The 13,166-nt window shown below is 35.9% G+C and overlaps 1 protein-coding gene and 1 non-coding gene across 2 annotated transcripts; one reads left to right on the forward strand and one right to left on the reverse strand.

Moving 5' to 3' along the window:
- The first annotated feature begins 475 nt into the window (after positions 1 to 475).
- On the forward strand, positions 476 to 579 carry LOC119810876. The gene has a single exon (XR_005284820.1). It is a non-coding gene; the product is annotated as a U6 spliceosomal RNA (small nuclear RNA).
- Positions 580 to 7,155: 6,576 nt separating this feature from the next.
- On the reverse strand, positions 7,156 to 8,112 carry LOC119809341 (olfactory receptor 150-like). Its single transcript, XM_038322178.1, has one exon. It carries the CDS (start codon positions 8,110 to 8,112, stop codon positions 7,156 to 7,158), a length of 957 nt encoding a protein of 318 aa, XP_038178106.1.
- Between the last annotated feature and the right edge of the window lie 5,054 nt (positions 8,113 to 13,166).

Consider the following 13,166-nt stretch of genomic DNA (forward strand, 5'->3'; position numbering starts at 1 on the left):
TGAGACAAAATATCTCTCCTGGCTAGTCAGGTTACTATACATAATATTATGGTTCTTTTCATTTTGCCACATTTACTACACTGTTTTTTACATATATTGCTGAATATGTACCATGTTTATTTAAGGTCATCATAGGTAGAATTTTGTTTTATTCTAGGTATTAATAATTGTCAGTAGTATAAGGGCATTGTTTTAGTGAACCCTAGTCCATAGATTTTCATTATTGAACCTTAGATTTTTACACTTAATTATTTTTAACTTTCTACAAGCTTGAAAATCAATAAAAACTAAACATCTTTATGAACTCAGAAATCACTTTTTCATATATTATCTCACAGGAACTGGTTTGCCTGAGAAATTCTATTCAAGACTAAAACTTTTAAATCTTTATGTAAAATAGGTCAGAATATCATTAGTTTAGCATATCTTTAAAGTATACATGAAAATGAACCTTAAAACATGTACTAATTTGAGCATACTTTGGCAGCAATATATACTACGATTGGAATGATAGAGAGAAGATTAGCATGGCCCCTGTAAAATGCTGGCATACAAATTCATGAAACATTCCATTTTTTTCCAAACGTGAGTGTTTTATCACAAGTTACCCCACTTTTAATGAGCAAAGGAAAAGGGAGATAAAGGATATAGTTAGAAGATCTAACAGCCAAAGATGTAGACTTGATCCTTGAATCTGAAGAAAACTTTAGAAGAAGTATGATCAGTATTATGAGGTGGATCCAAAGGGAGGTTGAAAATTTTTTTTATTTTTACTTTTTTGATATCCTTATTATAAAAAGTTTAATGGATGTCCTGAATGTTTTACTGTGCACGATTGAAGCAAACATAAATGAACAAGAAGTTGCAATGGGGGGGGGGGGGGGACTAAGAAGACATTGCAACTGGTCAAGAAGATTGTTGACAATGAAAGGTTAAGAGAGAGAGGGGACAGATTGCAAAACTCCAGCATCCAACTTTAAGTCAACATTTTGTGCATCAACCACTGGAAATGGTTTGTAAATAATTTCTTCATTCCATTATTTGCCATTATAAGGATGATATTTTCTTTGCTGTTTATGATACAGAAATCTTAGGGAAAAATGTTTAATGTAGTACAAGAAATTTTACCCTATTGGAGATTACAAATTGCTCCAGAAAAAAAAATTTAAAAAAAGATTCTCTAAATTACTTAGGATTTAAATTAAGTAAAGAGCGAATCCAGCCACAAAGGGTACACGCTCAGTGTATTCTTTAGAAAAAAGTCAATTGCACACACTCAGTTATTTTCAAAAATTGTTGGGTGATATTAACTGGTTCCAACCCACCATGGACTCACTACTCAAGAATTAAGTAATTTGTTTCAAATTTTGCAAGGTGCCTTGGATTTAAACTGTCCAAGACAATTAACAGCAGAAGCAGAAAAGTAGTTGCCCCAATTAGAAGAAAAATTGCACATATATTCTCTAGATTTCAATGTGGATCTACTTTAAATTCTGAAAAGGCTGATTCTATAATTACACATATTATTAGAGGCAATGTCTATATTGGACCTTCTGATAATGATAATGCTCTTCAATATGTTTCCAGTAAAATAAAACAATTTTTCACATTATAAAGTAAAACACATTACAGTGATACCATATAATCTTACAAGACAAGCAATTATTGAAAGATCTAATTGTACTTTTAAACAGTAGGAGGATATAAGAACACCCATGGATAGATTGCATAATGCTTTACTAACTTTAAATTTTTAAATGCTAATGAATTAAGGACAACAGTTGTTGAATGGTATTGTATTGTGGAAAAAATTACAGAATTGTATCAATTTGTGTGTTACCAGGATGCAAGAAGGTATAACATCAGTATGGAAACGAGTTAAAGTGCTATGTTGGTGCCAAGGGTATGCTTATGTTTCTGCAGGAAACAAAAGTTGTAGTTATCATCAAAATCGATAAAAATTCAACATGAGCTGGAGGAGTCTCTTGGATGCCTTGGCTACTGATATGGGTGGCATGACTCTCAGAAAGAAGAGATGCAAAAAGACTTTGAAGCAGGTGGCTGATCTTCCCACCTGGGGACAGTTTAAGAATTGGTGTGACAAAGAGGAGATGATAGTTTGACTGGCTAGGGAAGCTTTGAATGCTACAGCCCTATTCGTTGCTATGCTGTTTGTGGGAACTAAATAGATACAGATTGTCCTTATGCCTCTAATCCTCCAATTAACCTTGGGGAGATATGGATAACCCTGTGGTAGCTGATGAATCTTCTTGGCCACCTGGTCCTTATCACAACTAAGAATCTGCTAAGCTTATAGAGGAGGGTAAGGAAATTATAAATTATACTGTGGGCGTACAAGGAATTCCTATTTGTGTGGGAAATGGAATTTAATATCTAAATAAAACCTGTCGTGTGGTTATCTAGTTAATTCTACCCAGGATTTTCATAATACGTTTTATATGATTATGTATCTAGTTTTAGAGGACAGGAAATTAATGTTAATAGTTCCCTAAATCTATCATTTTTGTGGGATAAAAGTTACCAAAATGAATTCTGACTGGGTATATTGACATCAGTGTAAGAATGAGAACCTTTGAATGCTTGGAAATACTTCCAGTAGAGACATTATCAACTGGAACCATGATGGCTTCCCTAAAGGAAAATGTTGTCAATCAGAATTAAGATGGCTCAATTATAGTTCAAATGGAACTAAAGAAATTAGTCTACTTTTAATGAACTTATTCAACAGAATGGAACTGAAATGTTAAGTCCTCTCCTGCAATTTGGCAATTCAGTTCAGACTAACTTGTGGAAATTAACAAGTCTCTCCACCTTCTTATAACATGAGAAAGAAAGTTTGACTTTAGGAATGATCACTATATTTATTTGTTTTTTAGATTAAGTTGATGTCACCCTTTTGTAGCATGTGTATCATTACCTTATTTATGAATGAAAAGGCCTGTGCAATGGCTCCCTAATAATTATAATATCACTTAGTGACATTGTACTATCCATACCTGTGTTAATTATAGGATTTTTTAATGCAGCTTTTGAAAACTTATACATTTGTAGAGCAAGGCCAACAGTATGGATACAAGTGAAGATGTCAAGACTATGGCGAGACACACCTTCGGTGATTCTAGTGCTGAAGCTTATTGAAAGAGTACTAAGAGAAACTTGCGTAGGAAGTGGTCTCCTGTGCCCATATATTGTAGACTACTTCCCACTTTCTCTTCTATCAGAATCAGTGTGGTCAGATTAATATTCAGGTCTTTAATCCATTTGGACTTGGGTTTTGTGCATAGTGATAGAAATGGATCTACTTTCATTCTTCTACAGGTTGACATCCAGTTATGCCAGCACCATTTGTTAAAGATGTTTTCTTTCTTACATTGTATACTTTTAGCTCCTTTGTCGAAAATTAGGTGTTCATAGGTTTGTGGGTTAAGATCCAAGTCTTCTATTCAATTCCATTGGTCGACTTCTCTGTTTTTATGCCAATACCAAGCTGTTTTCAATACTGTAGCTCTGTAATAGAGTTTGAAGTCAGGGATGGTAATGCCTCCAGAAGTTCCTTTATTGTACAAGATTGTTTTGGCTATCCTGGGTTTTTTGTTTTTCCATATAAAGTTGATTATTGTTCTCTCACAGTTTGTGAAGAATTTTGATGGGATTTTAATGGGGATTGCATTGAATCTATAGATTGCCTTTGGTAGAATTGCCATTTTTACTATGTTGATCCTCCCAATCAAAGAGCAAGGGAGATCCTTCCATTTTCTGGTATTCTCATCAATTTCTTTCTTCAAAGACTTAAAGTTCCTGTCAAATAGATCTTTCACTTCCTTGGTTAGAGTTACCCCAAGATACTTTATGCTATTTGTGGCTATCGTGAAAGGTGATGTTACTATGATTTCCCTCTCTGCTTCTTTATCCTTTGTGTATAGGATGGGTACTGAGGAGAAAGTGGGAAGTACTCTACAACACATGGGAACACGAGACCACTTCCTTTGTACAACTCCAGCAGCACAGACATGAAGAGCAACATTGAATAAATGGGACTTCCTGAAGCTGAGCAGCTTCTGTAAAGCAAAGGACATTGTCATTAAGACAAAAAAGCAACCTACTGACTGGGAGAAGATCTTCACCAACCCCACATCAGACAAAGGTCTGATCTCCAAAATATATAAAGAACTCAAGAAACTAGCCTTTAAAATGCTAATTAACCCAAATAAAAAATGGGGCATTGAACTGAACAGAGAATTCTCAACAGAAGTTCGAATGGCCAAAAGACACTTAAGGTCATGCTCAACCTCCTTAGCGATTTGGGAAAAGCAAATCAAAACAACTCTAAGATATCATCTTATACCTGTCAGAATGCCTAAAATCAAAAACACTAATGATAGCCTATGCTGGAGAGGATATGGAGTAAGGTGAACACTCATCCATTGTTGGTGGAAATGCAAACTTGTGCAACCACTTTGGAAAGCAGTATGGCTTTTTCTCAGGAAACTGGGAGTCAACCTACTACAGGACCCAGCAATTCCACTCTTGGGAATATACCCAAGAGATGCCCAATCATACTACATAAGTATTTGTTCAACTATGTTTATAGCAGCACTATTTGTAATAGCCAGAACCTGGAAACAACCTAGGTGCCCCTCAATAGAAGAATGGATAAAGAAGGTGTGGCAGGTGTGGCACATATACACTTTAGAGTACTACTCAGCGGTAAAAAACAATGACATCTTGAATTTTGCATGCAAATGGATGGAAATAGAAAACACCATCCTAAGTGAAGTAACCCAGACCCAAAAAGATGAGTATGGGATGTACTCACTCATAATCGGTTTTAGCCATAAATAAAGGACATAGAGCCTAGAACTTGTGATCCTAGCGGAGATAATAGGAAGGTGAACCCAAAGGAAAACATATAGTTATCCTCCTGGATATTGGAAGTAGACAAGATTGCCGGGCAAAGATTGGGAACTTGGGGGTGGTGTGGGATGGGGGCAAGGGGAGATGGAGATAGAAAAGCATGAAGAGGAGGATGGGGAGAGCTTGGGGGAATGGGATGCTCGGGATATAGGAAGGGTGGATATGGGAGCAGAGAAGCATATATCCTAATTAAGGGAGCCATCTTAGGGTTGTTAGGAGACTTGACTCTAGACGGGTTCCCCGGTATGCAGGGAGATGCCCCCAGCTAGTTCCGTGGGCAGCTGAGGAGAGGGAGCCAGAAAAGGCCAGATCCTATAGCCATACTGATGAATATCTTGCATATCACCATAGAACCTTCATCTGGCAATGGATGGAGATAGAAGCAGAGCCCCACACCGGACTGAGCTCCCAAGGTTCTGATTAGGAGCAGAAGGAGGGAGAACATGAGCAAGAAAGTCTGGACTGCGAGGGGTGTTCCCATCCACTGAGATGGTGGGACGGATCTATTCGGAGCTTACCAAGGCCAGCTGTACTGGGACTGAAAAAGCATGGGATAAAACCGGACTCCCTGAACATGGCGGACAATGAGGGCTGCTGAGAAGCCAAGGACAATGACACTGGATTTGGATCCTACTACGCATACTGGCTTTGGGGGGGCCTAGCCTGTTTGGATGCTCACCTTCCTGGACCTGGATGGAGGGGGGAGGAACTTGGACTTCCCACAGGGCAGGGAACCTTTACTGCTCTTTGGACAGGAGAAGCAGGGGAGTGGAGGGGGAGGGGGGTAAATGGGAGGCTGGGAGGAGGCAGAAATTTTTAATAAAAATTAAAAAAAGAATCGTTTGAATGGTTTCGTCAAGGAAGTCCAAGTGACTCCCAAGATAATGCAAGCTAATAATGTAACAATGTAGGGGTTTTTTTACCTCTAACTTTATATTTATTGATCCATCATTATAGATAACCCTGTTTAGTTTCAGAAATCAAAAGTCAACATACTCACAGTTCTACAGAGTAAATAGATGGAAATGATTTTATATTAGTTTTGAATTAAGCACAAACATTCATTGTCTTCCTTGAGGCCCCATTAAAATCACAGTAAAAAAATTATAAAAGAACATAATCAGTACAAGGGATGTTGGTAGAGTAAGCATCTAACTACAAAGCTGAAAACACTGAAGGAATTGAAGGGCTGAATCATTTTATTTCCAACAGCATAAAGTCAAACAAACAACAAAATGCTATTGGTTTTCTGACATGTTTTCTCTGCTGAAATCAGTCATCCTCCGATTGATCAGAAGTCTTAGTTAAGACCATCAGTGGACTCTAAAAGAAAGTGCTCCAGGAGAGAGGGAGGGAGGCATAGAATCTAGTGACTGTTCTGAAATGGAGTTCTTCAGTGACCTTGGGCATAGACATTGTCATTTTCTTCTACAACTTTTTTGTTGTTGTTTATCAGTAATCTGACCTTGATGTATTGAATCAAATACCTAACTGGATAAAATCATACTAAACAAATTTATATTAAAATTGGTCTACTTTCTGGCCCATTCTTTCTTTTCCTTCACAATTGATAGTGATTTTCTGAATGAAACTTGCCAATGGTGAGAAAAAATGTCAAATTTTATCATTTCCCACATGAATAATGACATGAATGTATACTGCAGTGAATGGTGAATGAATATAATTTCTGAGTCTGAACTGCAGAAAGGTAGGAAAGAAAAACACCATAACTCTACATGTCTAGAAATATGAATATAGAATTATTTGAAATTGAGAAGGAGTCAAAAGGCAGTGTGCACAAATAACAGATAATAAATATTAATAGTGCTTCTGTTCCTTCTTTTTAATAATTATACCTCTAGTTTAAGATAATGAATCAACATTTTTTTGTAGGAATATGACACAGCCTATCCTTTGGTTCCATATACACTAAAAAAGTTCTAAATTCTTTTCAAGTCTCAGAGTTACAAATTTTTTATTTCAAATGCTTAATGATACAAATCAGAAATCTACATTTCAAGCCATTTGCCAATAAATCAATGCTATCTACAATATATTGAAGCAACCAAACAGTATTGATAAATTTACTTCCAAATTAATTTAAGTGAGGTTTGTCTAAAAAGAACTGGGCCAATTAAGTAAATATAAGCAACCACACAATGGGCTGTAAAGTATTGTTGGGAGATTATATAGGTTGTTATCTGTGAATAAACTCTATTGCTAAGGAAAACTGTTCTTTGTTAAGAAGAAACTTATGTTTTCTAGTAACTTCTTTAGGGCAACTTTGACATCTTTATTTCTCAGGATGTAAATCATAGGATTCAATATAGGCACAACAATGGTATAAAACACAGATGATAATTTCCCTTGGGTCAGGGAGTTTACTGATGATGGCTGAAGATACATGAAAGCTAAAGAACCATAGAAAATAGCAACAGCCAAGATGTGAGAGCTACATGTGCTGAAGGCCTTGGATCTGCCCCCAGTGGATTGAATGTGGAGGATGCTGAATATGATGAACATGTAAGAGCCAAGGATGGTCATAGCCGGTATAATAATGTTAAATGCACTAAAGGACAATGCTAGTACTTCATTGATAAAAGTACTAGAGCAAGAGAGCTCCAGTAATGGGAAAATATCACAGAAGTAATGCCTTATTAAATTAGCCTTACAAAAAAGCACTCTTAGCAGGAAGACAGTGTGAGCAGTAGCACTTAGTAAGCCCATACCATATATCCAGGCTACCATCCATAAACAGACTTGATAGGACATGGTTACATTGTAAAGCAAAGGGTTAGAGATAGCCACATAACGATCATATGCCATTACAGCTAACATGTGACATTCTGCGACAGCAAAAGCACAGAAGAAGTAGAATTGAGCCATGCATTCTGGATAGGGGACAACATTCTTCTCTGTCACAAAGTTTACCAGCATTTTGGGAGTAATTACAGTTGACTGACAGCAGTCAATAAAGGACAGACTGCTGAGTAAATAATACATGGGTGTGTGTAAATGAGAACTAAACAGAATCAAGATGATCATGCCCAGGTTTCCCACAACTGTAATCAAATAGACTCCTAGGAAGATGAGAAATAGGGGCACCTGGAGCTCTGGATTCTCTGTTAACCCACTGAGGATGAACTCAGTCACTGTTGTTTGATTTACTTCTTTCATCCTCTATTGGAAACTCCATTTAAGATGAAATTTTACATAGAAGTAAAAGTTGAGTATCCATTGTCATATCACTCAATGAATTTGAACAGAATTCAGATATGTTCAGGTATCTCAAATCATCTGTCATCCTCTTTTCTATAAAAGGAGTCACAGATTTTGTAGACCTGGAAAAGGAAATATGCAATGAAATAATCATACAGATGATTACATATTTTGTCTTTATCATAGGAATTATACGTACTGGTACCCATTTTCTATCACATGAAAACCACTCCAGCACTCTCTATTGGCTGTTTCATGCATTTCTCATGAATTATTAGTAGTTTCTATCTTTTGATAGAAAATGTTCTGTATGTGGTAAGGGAAATAAATTGTGCACAAGACATCCATAATTACAATTAGTGGTGAAGGAATTGAGAATTCTTTTTTTAAGGATAGTATCAAGAAGGAATTTTAGTGAGTACTGAAAATTTGCCCATCTTTAATTTCCAACTAGCTAATATACCCTTGATTTCAAAAGGTAGGAATAGAACAAAAGGACTGCATTAGCATACAAACTGAAAGTCATGAGGTACATTCAGTCATTTATGCCCTTGACTCATGCCCTAGACCAAACAGTCTGTAGGCAAACAACTCCCTGTGTGGAATCCCAAGTTATTTCTGTTATGGTTTTCGGCTCTTTAAGAGACAAGCCACGCCCACTCCCACCCCCACCCCCCTTGCCATCTTAGCTTCTCTGCACCTGTGTTCCCCTTCTCCTGCTCTCTTCCTCACTATCTCTGTCCTCTTCTCTCATCCCTTTCTCTCACTCTCCTTTCTTCCCCCTCCTAAGTAATAAATATCTAATTCTACTCTGTAAGATGTGTCTGTCCACGTGTCTCCCACCCCTTCGCCACCCAGCCGCTCACCCGCTGGGAAACTGCACCTTCTGGGGACTCACTGTCGCCTGCCCAGCTGCTTGCCGCTTGGCTAGGCCCTGCACAGGGCTAGAGGCTCTTGGGACCCTCTGTCCGGCCACCCCGCTGCTAGGGACCAGGCACCGGGACCACTGCGAACTGCTGGGACCCACAGACAAAAATCATAAAAATTTCCATAAAGGGAACTAGAACTTAGTTGGATCCTTAGACGTTTTTAAAGGCAGGAACCTATTTCAGGAGCAGGAGCAGGAGGTCTGGCAACTAGCCACACCTCTTTACAACAGCAGTGAGAGAGCAGAGCTCTGATTTACAACTAGCTGGGATCTTTGTTTGAGTTAGAGAAACAATAACCTTGAATGAACTAAAAACAAGACCCAAACTCTCTGACCTCTGGCCTTTTTGGCCACAATTCCTTCCTTTTATTAATTTTAATCAATCCTGTGCTTCTGCAACAGGACAGAGGAACATATCTGCCTTGGGACACATACTTTTCCATTTCCCAGTCTTACCTATCTTTGGGATATGCATTCTCATTTATGCAAGTCCATGCCTTAGGTACCTGGGGAGAAAAAGGATCAAAGCTCTTCCTTGACTGCCAACCTCTGTAAACAAAGGGTTACTGTCAAGAGAGTTCATTAGCAAGTACTTAATGCTAAATAAGTAGATAACACTTTGCGCATGCATACTTCAATGGCTTATATATCTCCTTAGTAAAGAAATAGAAGATCACCAGGGTTAGGAATGCCCACTTGTGAATTGGTCTAGAGTATCCAGCTGTATCAAACTCTAAATATGTCTTATCAAACATATAAAATTCAAGAATCTATTGCTTGTGTCAAACTTTTCTTAGACAAGTTCTAAACATTTTCTAATAATTAACATCTTAAAGTAAACATTGCTAGTGTCAAGGTTTTCTCAGACAAGTTTTAAACATTTTCTAATCATTAACATCTTATAGTGAATATTACCAGAGGATTTTACAATAAAATAATGAAGAATAGAATTGTCTACCTCTTCATTTAATTATAGATATTTAGTTGGAGAAATCATATGCAAAAATGATATGAAAGGAAGATTTGAAATCAAGAAGATAAAACATCTTCTAGTACATACATATACTTGAACATATAAAAAAATCAAAATTGGTTATATCAAGGTAATGTTAGAAAACAGAAATCACAGTATAGTTGAAGAAATTTTAAGAAAATCACCAGCAAACCCAGGTGAGATCTTGAAGTTGTTTGTCCCTTGTTTTCCTTTGAGTCAGTAGTTGTTTCTGCCCACCTACTACAAAGAACAGATATCTCTATTCTGGCCAGATGATAAATCATAAGCAAAAACTACATAATGACTACAGGTTGATACTGTTAACTCATATTATATTGTAACACCAGAACTCTTAGTATCCTAATTACTTATATTTACAGAAGATCTCATTTCTATTTTAATGCTTCTCTTAAGTACACTTCTACTATAAAAAGCTGAGAACCATAAACTATGGCAGAATGTGTCTTCCAAATAAGATGTGTCAGAAACAACCCCCAATATAATATACTAAAGAAGTTGATCCATTTATAAGGAGCGTAGGTCCTGTGGCAAAATTATGAATGCTGATATGAAGGGGGTTAATTACCACAGGTGTGGAATCCTAACATGGGGAGAATACTGTTTATGTGTTTCTTAATATGCTTCATTTGAACTGCTATTGTTTTTTTCAGGCTTCTGCCATTTCATGATGTATCAAAAAGATCTTCCCTTGAGATGGGCTTTTAGCCTTGAATTTCTCAACCTTCAGAGACTTATATCAAGATAAATACAGTTTTGATTGCTACATATGTTCTTCCTGTGACATTCTATTTCACCAAAAAGAACACACCAGGACACACATCCTTCTGCAACTCTTAGTCTGTTCTCTGCATAGTTTTACTGTATTTCTCATGCTCTGAAAAATTTCCCAGGAAATATTTATCTCTGTCACAGAATCACCATTTTCTGTCTGTAAATTAGGGTAGATCAAACCATGCTTGTGGTCTGTGACCAATTTCAGTGACTAACTTTCCCTGCATCCCAGTTTTAGCAAGTTCTCTTAATTCCATTGCCTTCTGTTCAGCTCTATTGGTATCATCTGAGTGTTTGATGCCTTTGTCCTTAATTGAGAATTCATCAAAAGCTTTTTTGCATCAGTAGTCATGGGCCTCCTTTGTCAGATGCATAATAAATATTAATAATCATGAGAAAAATGACAAAATGGAATTTTTGACAAAGAATTGTATATCAGTAAATTGAGTTGAATATATATATATTTCATTAGTTTATCCTTTATAAATGTTCATCTCACCAGCACACCACTAACAATATAACTGATGTATTTATCACTTCCCTAAGCTTCTTTGTAGCAATTTGTCTCCCTTGCTTGTCTATCTTTGTATTTTGATAAGAATATTTATTATAATATTCACCACCAAATTGTTTGCATTATATAATTTCATATTTTCAACTTTCAGCATAATACAACACCAAATATCTTTATGAGGATATTCAGAAAATCTGCTTTATGTGAAATATCTGAGACTATGAAATCATTGAACAAGTGTAATATGTATGTTCTCCTCCCATGTTCTCACAACCATGTTTGCATTCCCCTACTCACTGAGTTTTACTACCACAGAAAATTAGTATAAATGGATCGATGATGCAGTCTTCTTCTTTTTATTTTGCATAGTAAAATGTCCTCCAGATTCATCAATAGTTTTTTAATCAGTGCAAATTGCTTTATAAGGAAAAGAAAGAGTGAAGATTCAGAACTATAAAATTTTTATCCATAATATTTGTATCATTCAAGATTCAATAATTACTAATAGAAAATATGAATGAGTTAGCTATAGTAACCTGTTTCAATAAATCATTTGTTATATATAATACTTATAAAATACAGGTGAAGCAAAGTCTCATAGTAATATGAATCCAAGAAATATCTAATTTTAATGTGCAAATGCTTAATGTGTTACATTTTTGTTCTGCATATTTAATTCTGTCTTTAACAGCATTACATTAATAATTTGGATGAGACCCAATAATAAATTACTGACATTTATTATTAATAGGAACGAATATTTATTTGCTGATAATGATTCAAGTAGATATTTTATGAAATTCACATGGATCAATAATAAAACCAAGTTAAATGTGTTAAGCGTACACTTTCCTGCGGCCTTGAGGAAAAAGAGTTAAAGAGTATAATCTGCCCTTTAAAATTCTACACTATATCGGCAAATAAGACATTGGAATAAATAGGCATTGAAAAAGGTCCTGAACGACCACAGCCACTATGGTGCTCCTTCTTACTCACTGACAGTATCAACAAAAATATTTAGAGAATTACAAAAAGTAAAATTTTCTTTCTTTTTGACCAAAACATCACATTGCATGAGTGACACAGAAAAGTACATGGATGGTGCCCCAGGTCGAAGTCGTAATCTACCTTTAAGCTTTACTCTTCTCCTTCACACATTTAACATAATTAGCTGCTGTTCTTAAAGGTAAGATTTATGATTTTACTCAATAGTTATTTAACAATTTAAAATAAAAATCAATGCTATAAAGCATCATTAGCCTTCAAAATGAGCACCATCTTAAAACTCAAACAAATGTTTATTACCAGAAAGATTTTTTAAATTTAATATAATTGATCATATTTTTCCACTATGTCCAAGTTTTCCCGGTCCTTCACAACTCTTTATACACCCATTTTAAAGTTTTTTTTTAATAAACAACAGCAAAAAATCCACCATAATGACAAACGTCTCAAATCAAGAAAACAAAATAAAATCATGTGACCCCTTCAATAAAACCAATCTGTAACCAAAAAAAAGCACACACACACAGAATCTCTGGAGTTGATTGCCCATTCATCAACTACTTTTAAACATGAAGCCTGTCCTGGAGTGGTTAATCTATCCTACAACACTCTGTTTGAAAGAAATATTTTTTCCTATTCCAACAGGAATAAGTGACAGTTCAATTGTTAACCTTTGACCTATTTACTAGGTTTTCATTTATCCATTCATTTAAAAAATATATTTAAAAATGTATAGAAAGAAAAAACAAAAAATAATAACATTGAAGTTGGACAAGACA

Source organism: Arvicola amphibius, chromosome 3 (assembly GCF_903992535.2).
Source record: "Arvicola amphibius chromosome 3, mArvAmp1.2, whole genome shotgun sequence".
NCBI lineage: Eukaryota > Metazoa > Chordata > Mammalia > Rodentia > Cricetidae > Arvicola > Arvicola amphibius.

Coding starts and splice junctions, on each gene's coding strand:
- LOC119809341 (XM_038322178.1), bottom strand. CDS start 8,112: ATGAAAGAAGTAAATCAAACAACAGTGACTGAGTTCATCCTCAGTGGG.